This window comes from Ranitomeya variabilis, chromosome 4 (genome assembly GCF_051348905.1).
Source record: "Ranitomeya variabilis isolate aRanVar5 chromosome 4, aRanVar5.hap1, whole genome shotgun sequence".
Lineage (NCBI taxonomy): Eukaryota > Metazoa > Chordata > Amphibia > Anura > Dendrobatidae > Ranitomeya > Ranitomeya variabilis.
This window is the reverse complement of record NC_135235.1, coordinates 318,220,016-318,235,343: the sequence shown is the minus strand read 5'-3', so window position 1 is coordinate 318,235,343 and position 15,328 is coordinate 318,220,016. Positions and strand designations below refer to the sequence as shown.

The 15,328-nt window shown below is 46.1% G+C and overlaps 1 protein-coding gene across 1 annotated transcript; it reads right to left on the bottom strand.

The window, feature by feature from the left end:
- Nucleotides 1-4,904: 4,904 nt before the first annotated feature.
- Nucleotides 4,905-12,397, bottom strand: CHMP2A (charged multivesicular body protein 2A). Its single transcript, XM_077250452.1, has 6 exons — nucleotides 12,010-12,397; nucleotides 11,155-11,337; nucleotides 10,840-11,019; nucleotides 10,397-10,527; nucleotides 9,841-9,902; nucleotides 4,905-5,374 (listed from the first exon to the last, which is right to left on the bottom strand). The coding sequence occupies exons 2-6, from the start codon at nucleotides 11,320-11,322 to the stop codon at nucleotides 5,253-5,255; spliced, it is 663 nt and encodes a 220-aa protein (XP_077106567.1). The 5' UTR covers nucleotides 11,323-11,337; nucleotides 12,010-12,397; the 3' UTR covers nucleotides 4,905-5,252.
- Nucleotides 12,398-15,328: the final 2,931 nt, after the last annotated feature.

The following is a 15,328-nucleotide window of genomic DNA, read 5'->3' as shown; positions in this document are numbered from 1 at the left end:
TTTCAAAGTTAGGGGCATTGATGTGGTACATGTCGGCATCAGGGGTGGAAACGTAAAGAAACTACTAGCACAGCGGGAACTAAAGTGGATTGTCACACTTGGAACCACGAAACCCGCTGGATTGAACGAAGCACTCAATTTTGCGCCTTATTTGTAAAAGATATGCGCGGTTCTTTATCCGTTCTCATTACCTTGTGTGCCTGTTTGTGTCTGCCTTCCCTACACTCTCCCTGACCCTGTATTTTAAGTGTATATAAGTTGTTGTTTTTAACATGTTCTTTTTATATTATATTGTGTCTAGATTTTATTCCCCACCTGGATCTGATGTTCATCCTCCATCATGGGACTCTTGTAAACGAACTGAAATCCGCTTAACATCAGAATAGACCATGAACCCAGAAGACAAATGGGTTGCAATATCTGCACTACTAAGGAGAAAGTTTTTGAGGATCCCCCCTTTTTCTATGTGTATTTTTCATTCATTTTTCTCATGTGGTATATTTATTGAACATTATGGGCATTTTATAATTATCTTTGGATGTGTAGAAAGTTTTCTCAGATGTTCATTGTCTTATTGATTGTTTGTGCCCTAATGGTTTCTGAATCTCCTCGGTTGGCGCTGTGTCTTTTGGCGTCTCAATGGTTGGTACTGAGCGGTTCTCCCTGGCGCTGCGATGCGCGTGCGCGCGGCTCCGTCTTGGCTCCGCCCCCCTGCTTCCGGCAACGTCCTGCAGCGGCTTCGGGCGAGAACAGCTGTTCTCGCCGGCTCCGGGGCTGGGCACGTCCGGACGCGGGTGGGCGGACCCGGACGACGTCGCGCGCATGCGCTATATACACACAGCGCCATGTGATCTATCAGGTGGTTTATGTGTTACACTATTTAAGGTCCTGTAGGCAACTAATAACACACTTCCCCTTGAAGAAGCAAGGCCATAATGGCGGCGAAACGCGCGTCGGGGTGCGTACAGAGGTTTACCCACATTTAGGTGAGGCATCTTTCAGCTTTCTCCGCTCTTTCCCCTATATTTGATTACCGGTTCCTGGTATGGACCCAGTTTCCGCTACAAATTCAAGCAAGGGATTTATGATATATCCCTGAGAACGGTTATGGGTGTTTTGGAGGTTTAAGACACATGCCTATGCCTTTTTTTATGGGACTTCTCCCTAACATACTACACTTTTTGTGCGGTCAAATCTCACTTATCTGGTGTCTTATGTCAGTTTTGTCATTCTTTTTTGTATTGCACTATCATCACAATTTTGGTATGTGCCGTGTTTTTATGTGTTATTTCTTAATAAAGATTGTATTTTAACTTTCTATAAAAGCTTCCATTGTTTCTCTTGTTTAAGCATCTTTGGTATATGGAAGTACATCCTATTGTGGGGTGACTGATTTCCAGTCACCACTATGAATCTAGTTTTTGTGCTAAATATAAACCAGACAGTAGTGAAAATACCTTACCCAAACACTCAGAGGATGGTGCCACGACCCCTACGTGCGTTTCGGCGCCGTGCCTTCGTCAGGGGCTCCCCGACTCCCCCTGACGAAGGCACGCCGCCGAAACGCGCGTAGGGGTCGTGGCACCATCCTCTGAGTGTTTGGGTAAGGTATTTTCACTACTGTCTGGTTTATATGTCTATCTAACTATTGCCATCTTGCGTGTTGGTATCTAGTGACTTTTTTGCCACAGTGGCCTTAATATTATATTAGATGTTAGGATGGTCTGACTCTAGTTATTACCTATATTATACTATTATTGGTTTGGCCACCATTACCTAGATATAACACGTGGTAGTTCAGTTCCAGCTCTTTTTTCTCTTTTGATATTTATATACACTTAGAGGGGTGCCACTCATTTTTGTTGGCTCACCAATGCTACACACATATGGTTTCCAGGTGTGTGTTTCTCTTTCTTGCATTATGTATGTGATGGGGATCATATCCCTTGTGTTTTATTTATAATAAAGATTGTTTCTGTAATTGTTCAGTATACGCATTTTTTTTCCTATATGATTTCACGTATATAGCGTTGAACACGTATATGTTTTCCATGATTGTAGACGCTTTATGTATTCGCCACTGACGGCTAGTAGAACTAATATACATGCGTCATAATTGTCAAAGGTAACCATTTGATTTTCACATTCTTGGAAATGTAGTTTTTCGATCTAAAAAAATAATAATATTAGAAACATGCTGGGCAATGCAGGAACGCTCACTTTTGTCTATGCAGTAAACTGAGAAAGAAGTACAGTGCGCTCATCTGCTCATAGCACGTATATGGGTAGTAAATAACATATATAGTATAAGACAAGTTGTGGGAGAACATTAGTAAATCCTGTCGGGGCACGGACTGCAGCCCCCGCCTGACTGCCGCTCATCATCTACACCTCTTAGTGGTAGAGGGGCTGAATCACATTACCATGAGGTCTGTATAATAAGATTTATACATTTCCTGTCACTTATCGCTCGACACCTTCAGGCTCATGACCTCATTTCCAGCAGACACCTGACCCAGGTAATGACGGAGCCCGGCCCGTACCCTCCAGGTGACGCAACCACTGCTCACCTCACAGTAGTCACGAGTCCATGAGTCACAAAGGAAGCAGACTACTATTATATCCACACACAAGATGAGGACACAGTCCTGCCCAGATGAACTGCAGAAAGTCTTCATAACAGTCAAACTGGTTAGGTTGGAGAGGATCCTGCTGCCAGGACAGGTCTCTATAAAGGGAATCCGTCAGCATGTTTGCTATGTAATCTGATAGCAGCATGATATATGGGCAGATACCCTGATGCCAGCGACGTGTCACTTACTGGGCAGCGTGCTGTCATTTAGGGAGAGGAAGCCCGACCCTATATAATGGATGGGACTTGTTAAAGAGTCTGGTTACTTTATTCTGCACACAGTGACCACATTTACTCTACTTTATCTCCCTTATTGGATGATATAGGTGAGAGTTTATCATTAATCATATACCAAGAGATCCATCTCTTCACTTCCAAGAAGTCAAGGCCTGATTTTCTCCAGGCTGAAACAATAGTTTGGCAGCAATGAACATGAAAGAAATAAGGATACAGGAACATATTGTGGATGCGTTTATTTGTTATAGCCTCCCAAGGGGTTTCCGGTAAACTATGACCTATAACAGAGAAAGAGAAAAAACACTAATCCAGAGTCTATGTGATTGCTGGCAAAGCCACCAGGTATGAATGATACATGTCGCCTATAGATTGAAAGCACTGCCCTGAGGATGGCAAGCTCACAATCAAAGAGCTTGTAAGCCCTGCGCAGCGGCCAGGCTTCTTAGCAAGGAGCAGTAAAAATTTAGGAAGAACAGGCCAAGCTGGAATAAGACAACTTCAAATTTCTTGATTTTTATAAGCACTTTAAGTTTAAAAGGGTTATTCCCATTGCAGTTTATTACAAAGGAAAACCCCTTTAAGGCTACGTTCACATTTGCGGTGTGCGCCGCAGCGTCGCCGCCGCAACGCACAGCGCAAATGTGAACACATGCACAACGCTGCTTTTTGCGCCGCATGCGTCCTTTTTTCCATTGATTTTGGACGCAGCAAAAATGCAACTTGCTGCGTCCTCTGCGCCCCGACGCGGGCGCCGCAGGGACGCATGCGGCGCAAAAAGCAAGTGCACCGCATGTCCATGCGCCCCCATGTTAAATATAGGGGCGCATGATGCATGCGGCGCCGCTGCGGTGCCCGACGCTGCGGCGCTAGCCGCGAATGTGAACGTAGCCTAAAAAAAACTTACAGATGGCAGAAACTTGTTACATTCGTCTAAAGGAGGCCAACAAAACCCATGCGCTTTCCTCCAAACCATCCCATTTTTCTGTTGCAAAAATTTCTGCAACTAATTTGCCGCACGTGAATATGCCCTAAGAAAGTCTGTCCATTAACCTACAGGAGTGCGGGTGTTTATGGGACCTGGTCCATATGGAGCCTGGGCACAGACACAGTCTCACCACTCCAAATACACCCATCAGCCACAATAATTAGCTTTTACTAAACACAATGCAAACCGATAATCCTAAAAACAGCAAGAATTCCAATCTTTGTAAGAACCTGCAGGACTGATGGATGCCAGGCTGAGCAATAATTATCAAGAGATTCAGGTGGCGGCTTCATGTGGGAATAGTAAGCGGGAGATAGGAGAAGACGGACTGCAGAGACATCATCTGGTTAAAGGTCCTACACTTATACGCAGCCTTGGAAACATGACGGACTTTTCTGTGCCTGACATTTCCTTTCATGTGACCTCTCCTCCTATGTGTATGGTTTATACATAGATCCTTATGCAGAGAATTAAAGGGGTGGGCCGGGACTTTTATACTTATGCCCTACCTTAAGGATAGGTCAATATCTAAGATCTAGCACACCGCTGATCAGCTGTTCACGATGCTGGTGGCGGCCGATGAGGAGCAAAGCAAAGCTCCATCGACCGCACACTGTCCGCGGCCAGGTACTGTACACATCGGCCCCCTACTGATTCCAATAGGGGGTGGATCTGCAGTACAAAGCCGCAGGTAATAATCCATTGATGGAGCTCCAGAACTCATCACACCCAGCCACCGCCGACTCCGGGAACAGCTGATCGACGGGGAGCCAAGTGCCACATTATCAGATATTGATGACCCATCTTCAAGGTAAGTCATCAATATAAAAGTCCCGTACAACCCCCTTTAACTCTGTGTATAAACAATAAAACTGAATTTGTATTCTATGTGTATGTTCTAAACTACCATGGGAGCTGTGGATTGGTTGCTAACATTTCTCCAGACTACATTGATGCAAAGCCTAATTGTGTATAAACCTATTTCCTTCCATCAAAACGGTAACTCTCCATTTGGCGCTGGAGAGACACAGAGGGAGTGCTAGAAAAAGCTTTGGTTCTCAGATAAGTTTTATTTACAGAAATCGACACCGGTTGCCCTGTATGACAGCGGAATAGAGACAGGAACACGAGAATGAGAACTCGGCAACACAAGAGGGAATAATAAAAAATCAGAACAGTCTTCCTTGTCCGGATACTACTGCACGGACGGGAGCAGAATCAGGGGCAGCTAATGGCCGGGGACTGGAGACTCTGCTCCAGACACACGCTGTCTGCCATCCAGCCACCCTAATGCTCTCAGTATATGAAGCTCAGAGCCATTAACCTACACCCCCATGTACAACGCAGAAAATAAAATAAAAGATAAAACCCAGAGTCTGTAGTGCAGGGTCAGACATGTTAATCCCGTCGCAGATTGTTCAACCGCTCCTCCAGATCTGCATCCGCGTCGGCTAGAGCGGCTGTGGGCTCTCCTTTCTTGGCTCCGGCTACGCTGAGGGAACCTCCGGTGGAGGGAAGATCTGCAAGATGGAAAGAATTGTAAGTGTCTATAGAATACAGGATGCACAATTCTATAGGGATGAGGTACAATGGGGGTGGGGTTAGTCATGGGGGTCCGGCTGTTGGAACACCACTGGGAAAAAGATCAACTTAGCGAAAGACACTCAGGTGTCAGTGTTGGGCAGTAACTTATTTTTATCTACTTTTTTGTAAATTTTTGTCTATATGGGTCCATGTAGATGGAAGGTATTTGATTATTACATTATGATTTCCACCATAGATTTTTATATGTACATCCTGTTTCAGGGGCTGGTCTCTGTTCTCTCTGAAGACCTTGCTCTCTCATTTCCAATGTGCAGTGACAGTGCGCTCTCTTTCTGGCTCATCTCCTTAGAACAGGCAAGGGAGCGCACTGTCACTGCACATTGAAAAGATTATAGTGCCATGAGCATGCTGGTATACTGAAACAAAAAAAAAAATTACAGACAGGAAAGTTAGAGTAGGGGATTCTTAATTGAAGTATATTAGAAAAGTGATTGGATCATTGAAAAAAAATAGACATTTAGAATGAAGTTCACTCTTGATTTCGGACCACCCCTTCAAGAATTCTTCCTCCCAGGACGGACGGAGGAAGATCTGCCGAGGTCTCCTGTGTTCAGGTCACAGTTTTTACTCATCAGAGATGGATGATATTGGTCACTTCATGGTCATAGATGATCTTTATTCCTCCCTTTCAGGAAGCGAGAGTGACAGACATCAATCTCTTTCCACTAGAGAGAATGTCTAAAATTACTAAATATCTTAACTCCAATAAGGTCAATATGGGGAAATATGGAGTTTCTAAGAAAACCCGAGTATTTAAAGTAAACCACATGATTAAAAAGCCAATAATAAATGAATAGAAAGATGCAGAGAAACGGCCTTTCCTGAACTAGAGATTCAATAAAATGCATGCTGTGGATGCAGAAAAGAAAAAGAATCGGGGGACCCCTAATATAGTTACAGAGGTGACAGTCTTTAAACATACAGTAGACTTCGTGAGGACAGCTCTAATTTTCCTGATCCTAAGGCCAGCGTCACACTAGCGAGTTTTACGGACGTATGAGAGGTGCAGAAAATACGGATTGCATACGGTACAATGATTCTCTATGGCTTAACTCCTATCTGCCGTATTTTACTGATCCGTATTATACGGTCTTGTACAGCCGTAGAAAATCGCAGCATGCTGCGTTTGTCACCGTATTGCGCAAAAAAAAAAAAAAACGCCAATGAAAGTCTATGGGAGCGAGAAAAATACGGATTACACACAGACCATGCGTGTGACTTGCAAGAAATACGCACCGGTGTTATAGAGAAAAGCCGGATATCAGAAAAGCCGGTAATTCAATTGCCGGCTTTTGCCATCTCCTTCCCAAACCCAACATGATATGAGACATGGTTTACATACAGTAAACCATCTCATATCCCTTTTTTTTGCATATTCCACACTACTAATGTTAGTAGTGTGTATGTGCAAAATTTGGGCCCTCTAGCTATTAAAGGGTTAAATTGCGGAAAAAATTGGCGTAGGCTCCTGCGCAATTTTCTCCGCCAGAGTGGTAAAGCCAGTGACTGAGGGCAGATATTAATAGCCTAGAGAGGGTCCATGGTCATTGGCCCCCCCCTGGCTAAAAACATCTGCCCCCAGCCACCCCAGAAAAGGCACATCTGGAAGATGCGCCTATTCTGGCACTTGGCCACTCTCTTCCCACTCCTGTGTAGAAGTGGGATATGGGGTACTGAAGGGTTAATGACACAGAAAACGTTACTTTGTCCGTTGTCTCCGGCCGCCGGACAAACAATTTTCGACGGATCCAGCGAACGACGAATGAAACGTGAGGCAATCGGTCGCTAATACAAGTCTATGAGAAAAAAACGGATCCGGCGGCATCAGTCGCCGGATCAGGTTTTTTAAAAAATTAGACGGATTGTGACTGATAGCAAAAAACTGATGTGTGAAAGGGGCCTTACACAGATGCCATTTGCCTGCCTCTGCATAAGCCAAAGCATCATACACAATAGAAAAAGACCTTAGGTATCCACATGGAAGACCCCGATAAAGGAGTACGCAGGAATGATATTTTGAAGTGTTACACAGGTGGCATCAGCATCTAATTTTCTATGTAACGATGCTGTCGAAATGGTTGCAATTGCCACTCGCTCCATGGCACCATGGAGTGCAGATGTTCCTTCTAAGGATGCCCTCTTCACTATGGAATATCAGGCGGGCCATCTCTATGGGGTACAGCTAAATGCACTGATGGGAGGAACTTCTCCTTAATATCAGACAGATTTTCCAAGACACGAGATATATGTGTGTGGCCCAAGCAGAAAAGCCAGGATGAACCACCAGTAAGCTAGAGAGTGAGCCCCAACATCAAGAAGGACTTTCCAGTATGCGTAAGCGGATGCGTCCAGGACCCCTCGTTAGCCAACAAGAAGGATTTCTGACGCCACAGTGGGAAACGGGGTGTTGGAGTTTACCGCACTTCTACCACCAATGGGAGGGAGAGGGAGACGGAGACTGCCATGTTTAGGAGATTGGCTGATGAAGACTCCATCCCAAGTGACTCTTTATCTATCGAAGTATGGTATTTGAATACTTTCTGATATTTTATATTTTAATAGATGATCAATTGGGGAATGTCCTACATTTCTAAATCCCAGGAGGGTTGTTTTCTTGGGCTTGCCTTGAATACCAAGGTTATGTCAATATCGCTTCTGATGACGAGACTTCTGGCTGTCAGAAATCAGATTATTACTCGGATCACTGTCCCTTCATCAGATGTGGAGGACACTGGGACTTTGACAGTAGCCAGGGATGTGATAGAATGGGCCAGGTGGCACGTGTCACAGCAGAAAATGAGACAGAGACCTACAATCCATGGACGAGATGATGATCCATTCAAGAGAGAAAATCCTACACAAGATGGTGGCTGCGCCTAAGCAATGGCAGATCATTTGCTCCCCATATGTGGACAGAGATAGCAACGGATGCATCTCTAACAGGATGGAGTTCACATGTGGAGGGCAGGAGGGAGACGGAGAAGCTCTTCTAGTCAAACCTCAGGGAACGTCTCTGATGATGACCAAGGGGACATTTTGGAAGCTTTATAACATTCCTCTTCTTTTAACCCAGGGAGGTCAATGTTGTCCTCACCTGGACCAACTACATGAGACTTGGAGGCTGACTGCTCTGTTCTGAACAGCACTGGGTTTTCATGTGCTGTGGTGAATGCACCCCTCAATTCCAGAAGTGCTGCCATCAATAGACCTACTCTATGATTGAGAGTTTTTCTACTTGATGCACCAGAAACCAAGTATCAGCTCTGTTGCTAGAGTACAGGATATACAAAACTTCCTACAAGTGTTGGAAGGAGGCCTTAGACCCAATGCCATTAGGTACCATACGCTCTTTCAGTAATCCTGCACAGAAGATTTTTCCAGGAGCCACTCATCCAGAAGTTCATCAAGGCAGCCCAGAGCATTCTTACAACTACTTCAGACCCAGTAACCCAGATGGGATCTCTGCCTTGTCCTAGATAAGTTCTGCTAAAAGCTTTTCAAACCTCTTGAATCGACAAAAATTCTGATCTTCAAAACCAGTCTTCAGGTGGTCATAAAACTGTCCAGAAAGGCAAGTGAGAAAAGCCCTAACTTCCTTCGACCTTTACTTAATACCCCTGAAGGATCTAGTCCTCCTTAGGACATTGACGTCCTTTATCCCCATGGTGTCATCCTCCTACAATATAAATCAGCAGATAGAGCTGCAGCTTTTAATCCTGACCCCTCCTGCTTAGGAAGAGAGGAGGCTACACTCCCTCAATATAGGAAAATCTCTAAGGATATATGTGGATCGTATCACAGAATATAAGAAATCAGAACATTCCCTTTCGTTTAAAAAAAAAAAAAAAAAAAAGTGAAAAAGTATCTAAAAGTTCCCTATCCAGGTGGATAAGGCAGACAATTACCATCTGCTATTATGAGGACGATCTTCAGTCCCCTCAAACTATAAGGACCCATTTGACCAAGGGGAGGTAGAGGAACTACGTAACAACTGAGCACATCTACAGGACAGCCTCTCCTAGGTCAGTTCATACCTTTGCAAAGCACCACATGCTGAACTTCCAAACATCTGGGGAATCAGCCTTTGGCAGAACGGATTTACTGTTCAAAGTACAAGTCCAAAGCAGCACGGACTTTCCCCACTCCATAAAACTGTTCAGCAGACCAGGTGTGAAGCTTCAAAATTATATGTGATAAAAACCCAAGTGGTCAGAGGTACTAGGAGGGCTAGATAGCCGAATAATTGACCTAAACTGACTTCCCATCACCTGTAATGTCTTCTCGGATGAAATATCCACTGGTGCCGTTGCTTTGGACTGACAGAAAGAATTTGCACTTTAATTGACCAAGGGTTTAAGGACAACAAGGGAATAATACTCACTGGACAGCTCATCAGTCAGGGTCAGGCCCAGTTCATCCAGTACTTGTGAGACCACAGCGTCGCTGCAGAGGGAAGAGCACTAATGAATCACAGTACTAGAAAATATAACACCACCCACCCCAAGAAAATCCTCAGTTCCAAAAATGATAACGTGAACACCACCCAAAAGTGACCTTTTGAAATATAAAGTTCTGATCACTAATCATTTAAAGCCCAAAGAGGACTTTGGCCCTTTATAGAAGGTGCGTTGGCAACTTTAGCTATTAAAAGAAAAAAATCTATGACATTATCATAAAGCTCCAATAGTTGTAGCGGCCCTTTAGGATACGGTGTCTGATTCTACTGATGTACAGTTTTGTGCCATAGGGCTCGGTCTAGTTTTAGAAACGAGCAGAGATGGGTAATCATGGACTTCACAGTTGTCATCTTCTAACATGTCTATGCAAAAGCAGGAGGTCACTTTTAGGTGGACTTTCCCTTTGAACCCAATTAATCCTATATCTACAGGATTAGTTGATCCGCCATACTAAAGACATTTTAAGAGAAGTCTACATACGTCTCCTCTTCATCGTCCTCATCGCCCATGGCATCGTCAATGGCGTCATTCATCATCTCCTCCTTCATGTCCATGATTTCTGACTGTTTCTCGAATTCCATCATTATTTTCTGGATCTGAGGAAGCTTCAACTACAAGAAAAGGAGTAACGTTAAAGACATGAAGTCGGAGAACCAGGACAAACCCTCCAATACTTAGCAGGGGAGTAGGAATACCAGGGGCTTTAGGAGCCAACCTGAATCTTTTAGTGATACGACGATAAGAAAGTTCGTAGACATAAAAAAAAAAAAGAAGGTAAAACCCAGTGGGGAGCGCCAACCTAACACCAGCCAAAAGAAAGTAAAATTAGAAGGATACTTGTAGCCATATTCTAGTGGTATATGCATAGGTATCTCTCCGTAGTGACGCCTAATGGTGCCCAGCACGGTGGAGTCAGGCTGTACCTGTCGGTTCATGGTGGCCATGGCTTTAGTCACGCCTTTCATAGCCTGAGCCATGGAGTTGTTAGACTTCAGGGTCTGGATCTTTAAGGACACGGCCTGGATGTTTGCCCGCATCAGTATGAACTTCTTCACATATCGCCGAGTGCGAACCAAATCCTTGGCCATAATCTTCACAGCGTCCTGGGAGAGACAGAAGCAGCACCTATATCAGACGTACAGTCCGGCATCACACGTGGATGCAGTATGCCGGCCCAATGTCAGATGGACGAGCCCTTGTGGCATGTCACATACCGCTCCCCAAGCCCCGACACTCACCATCTGCCCCTGCTTGGCCATCTTCTTGATGTCCGCTATGATTTTCTTCTCTTGTTGCTCCAGTTTCTGCCGCTCTCGGTCGAGCTCTCTCATGGCGCGCGTCAGGGCCCTCTGATTCTGCCTCAGCATCTCCTCTGGGGTTTTCCGGCGGCCAAATAAAAAATCCATCTTTGCTTCTTAGATCTGATGGGACGAAGCATCAAACTCTGAGTCACAGACACTAAGAAAACAGCTAATGAAAAGGGCTCTGCGGGCCCACAGCACTGATGAGAGGTCATCAGCATTGGAGAGGTGGGGGTCCGACAACCCAATGGTCATCAGCGCTGGAAAGCCTGACAGGCGCTGCACAGCTCCGCCCCACGTGTAGTGGCCACTGCCAGGTACTGCAGATCAGCCCCGGCGCTCTGGAACGGGAGCTGATCTGCAGTACCTGGCAGCGCCACTACACATGGGGAGGCACGGAGTCACTGTTTACATCAGGCCGGTAAGGAGAGGTCACGCCAGGACAGCAGCTTACAGGAAGCTCTCCGCCATCACTAAGAAGGATCCCGGGACAGGAAGAGTTATCATAGGGACACCCGCCCTCTCAGGTATTACAGCTCCACATTTTGGGGGGCAATATAGGAGAACTTGATCACGCTCATGTCCGCCAAACTCCAGGCTTTACAGGACAAAACGAACACAAGTCCCAGCATAACCCAGGCAGGAGAGGTAGTACAGGAAGTGCTGAGACTTGTAGTCCTGCAGTGTCTGAGCCGCTGTCAGCCGCCTGTATAGCACTATAGACCCAAAGCTCAGCGTCCCCCCCAGTTGTGATGTTCCCAGTCCATGGCATGAAGCGCCGCCGTCACTCACCTCCTCCCGGGTCAGTCCGCAGCTCGTCCTGGGCTTCTCTCTGTCTCCTCACTCTCTTCCTGTTTGTCCGGTCCGTGACGTCACCGGTCACAAGGATTTTTTTTTTTTTTTTTACGTGGGAGCGCCGCTTCGTCACCGGTGACGAGATGTCGGTGAGCGACTCGTGCAGTGAGTGCGCACTATACCGTCTGCTCTACCAGGTGTCCTCAGTGCAGGAGCGTGTGACGTCGCTGCTGTCCATGTGATTCTGTTGTAAAATGGTCTTCAAGAAAATGGCGGCCGCCGAGAAGTGCTGTCTGCGAGCGTCTTGTCCTCTAGTGTTTGGAATGCAGTAACGCTTCCCAGCTGGCTCCTGAGCTCAGTGCTGCTTTGTGAGGGCGCTGCCTGTGCTGCTATTGGGGCGCACAGGTGGATGATGGTCTATGGAGCCCGGGGCAGGCAACCAATCAGCGCCCAGCTCTCATGTTACAAATATAAGTTAGTAATGGACAGCTGGAGTGGTTGCTATGGGTGATAGTGCTGGGATGTGCTGTACCCCAGGCTTAAGAGGACTCGATCCCCATCACACTGGGTGCATTAAAGGGTCATTCCTATCTGTTATCCACAGGAAACTGATCGATTTGTGGGTCTGACCACTTGGGCCTCATCGATCCCGAGAGCAGAGCCCCCCCTAAATGGAGCGGTGGCGGGGTGAGCACCGCAGCTCTATTCATTGTCGATGGGACTGCTGGATAAAGCTGGGTGCTGGAGTCACATAGTGGAGGGTCTCACCCCCGCCACCGATGGACTCGGGGCTCCCAGCACATTGTCACCCTGTCCTATAGATAATAGATGGGATAACCCCCAACTGCAGCCAATCCTATTGTGAACGGTGCTGGTCCCAATGGCCGCAGCCCCACAGAGCGTCGCCATCACGTCCTATGGGTAGAGGTGAATTATACGCCTTCAGTCTATACCAGCAACTCATCTCGTTGGTTTTTTTTTTAGTTTAGGTGAAGCACATCCCCCCAAAAGAGTCATCCGCACTTTACTGGTCCTCAGAGAGCGGCTCCGGGGTAGGCATGGGTAGGGGCAGGAGCTGGCAGAGCTTACGGTCCAAGTAGTGCCATCTGCCCCCATGTCAACTTGATAGCTGGGGACCAGGTGTGGATTTTACACAAGCTTCAACATAGAGGAGTCATCTTAAGGCACCACTGCAGTGGTGAAATGAAGAAACTGCCCCATGTCTGATACTTACCAGCAACCGTTATCATCCGTTATCAGGGCCGCTGCAGTCGTCTTCTGCAGGGTTTGCTGGGCGATTTGGATGGGACAAGTAAAGGAAGTTGGGGCTCACAGAACGTTGCAAATTGTGGTCTTATGTACAAGTGCAAAACACAGTTCACTGCATAACGTTTGCTCCAATCCCAGGCCTTCATCAGACGCACGGACAAAGATGAAACCATGCGCACTAAGAATCGCATGGCACCACTGGCGGAATGGGGAATAAAACAATATGCAACTTTCTAAGGCTGGTTCACACTTGTGTAGGACAGAGCTGCGTACTTCCTCCGTTAAGCCCCACCCACTGCCACACCTCTTCCATTCAGCTCCACCTATGTCGGCATGCGTCCTGCGTACCCCTATCTTTAACATTGGGCACGCAGGCCATGCGGATGTATACGGATGCCTCCGAATGCATAGTTTTGACGCTGCGCCGACCACAACAAAATGCAACATGTTGCGTTCGACGCGTCAAAACGACTTATGCGGAGGCATCCGCTTGGCCTGCGTACCCATGCCCGCTGCCTTGGGGTCATACCTGATTCTGAGCTTTCATTCTCCCCCCCACATCCGATCACTGGCTCACTCTTATCTGCATCTGAAAAACATTTCTAGAAGTCGCCCTTTTCTTTCGACTCTGCAAAATCTCTCACAGTTTCACTCATTCACTCTCGTCTGGACTATTGTAACTCTCTACTAATCGGCCTCCCTCTTACCAAACTCTCCCCTCTCCAATCTGTCCTGAATGCTGCAGCCAGGATCATATTCCTCACCAACCGTTACACCGATGCCTCTACCCTGTGCCAGTCATTACACTGGTTACCCATCCACTCCAGAATCCAGTATAAAACTACTACCCTCATCCACAAAGCACTCCATGGCTCAGTACCACCCTACATCTCCTCTCTGGTCTCAGTCTACCACCCTACCCGTGCCCTCCGCTCCGCTAATGACCTCAGGTTAGCATCCTCAATAATCAGAACCTCCCACTCCCGTCTCCAAGACTTTTCACGTGCTGCGCCAATTCTTTGGAATGCACTACCCAGGTTAATACGATTAATCCCCAATTCCCACAACTTTAAGATTGGCCTAAAAACGCATTTATTCAGACTGGCCTACCGCCTCAACGCATTAACCTAACTATCCCTGTGTGGCCTATTAAAAAACTTTAAACCATTCCTTGCATCAGGTTCTCATACACTTTATGCAGTTAATAGCACTCTGTGTCTGTACTGTTACATACCTAGGCTGTTAACTGGTTCATGGAACTTTACATGAACACCCGATCCTTACACTATGGCTGGTCCGAATAATGAAAGCAATTGTTACCATCCACCTCTCATGTCTCCCCTTTTCCTCCTAGTTTGTAAGCTTGCGAGCAGGGCCCTCATTCCTCCTGGTATCTGTATTGATCTGTGTTTATTGTTATGCTGTAATGTCTATTGTCTGTACAAGTCCCCTCTATAAGTTGTAAAGCGCTGCGGAATATGTTGGTGCTATATAAATAAAATGATTATTATAATTATTAACAGGAAACTGAATTTGATCACATACATTAACTGCTGTAGAAATATGGATGAAAATGGGATTTTTCATATTCTTATCTGACAGAGCATTAAGACAGCTTGAATGTAGTCACAGCAATTCAGACCTGGGCTGTGGTCACATAAGACGGTTCTAGGTGAGACACTTTCATGGTTAATCTGTAGGAGGCTACACAGTCACCATTCCTGCAGAGGATCCACTGTAGAAGGCAACCAAGTGACTTTCTGCCACAGAGAAAAAGAAATCCACATTGAACAGAGATGCAGATTTCCCCTTGAAAGCAATAGAATTAATATGTTCCCACATAATCCAGGTGAAAATGTCATCATGTGAACATACCCCTAAAGTTATATGAACCGTTTCCTTCAAAGTTAAATATTAGGTGAAGACTGACTGTAAAGTGGCCGTCACCAGATTTCACGATATGAACTGCATGCATTATTCAATCAATCTCTCAGACCGGATGAAACTGGTGTAGTTACTTTGATAATCTAAGCTGCTGCTGAGATCT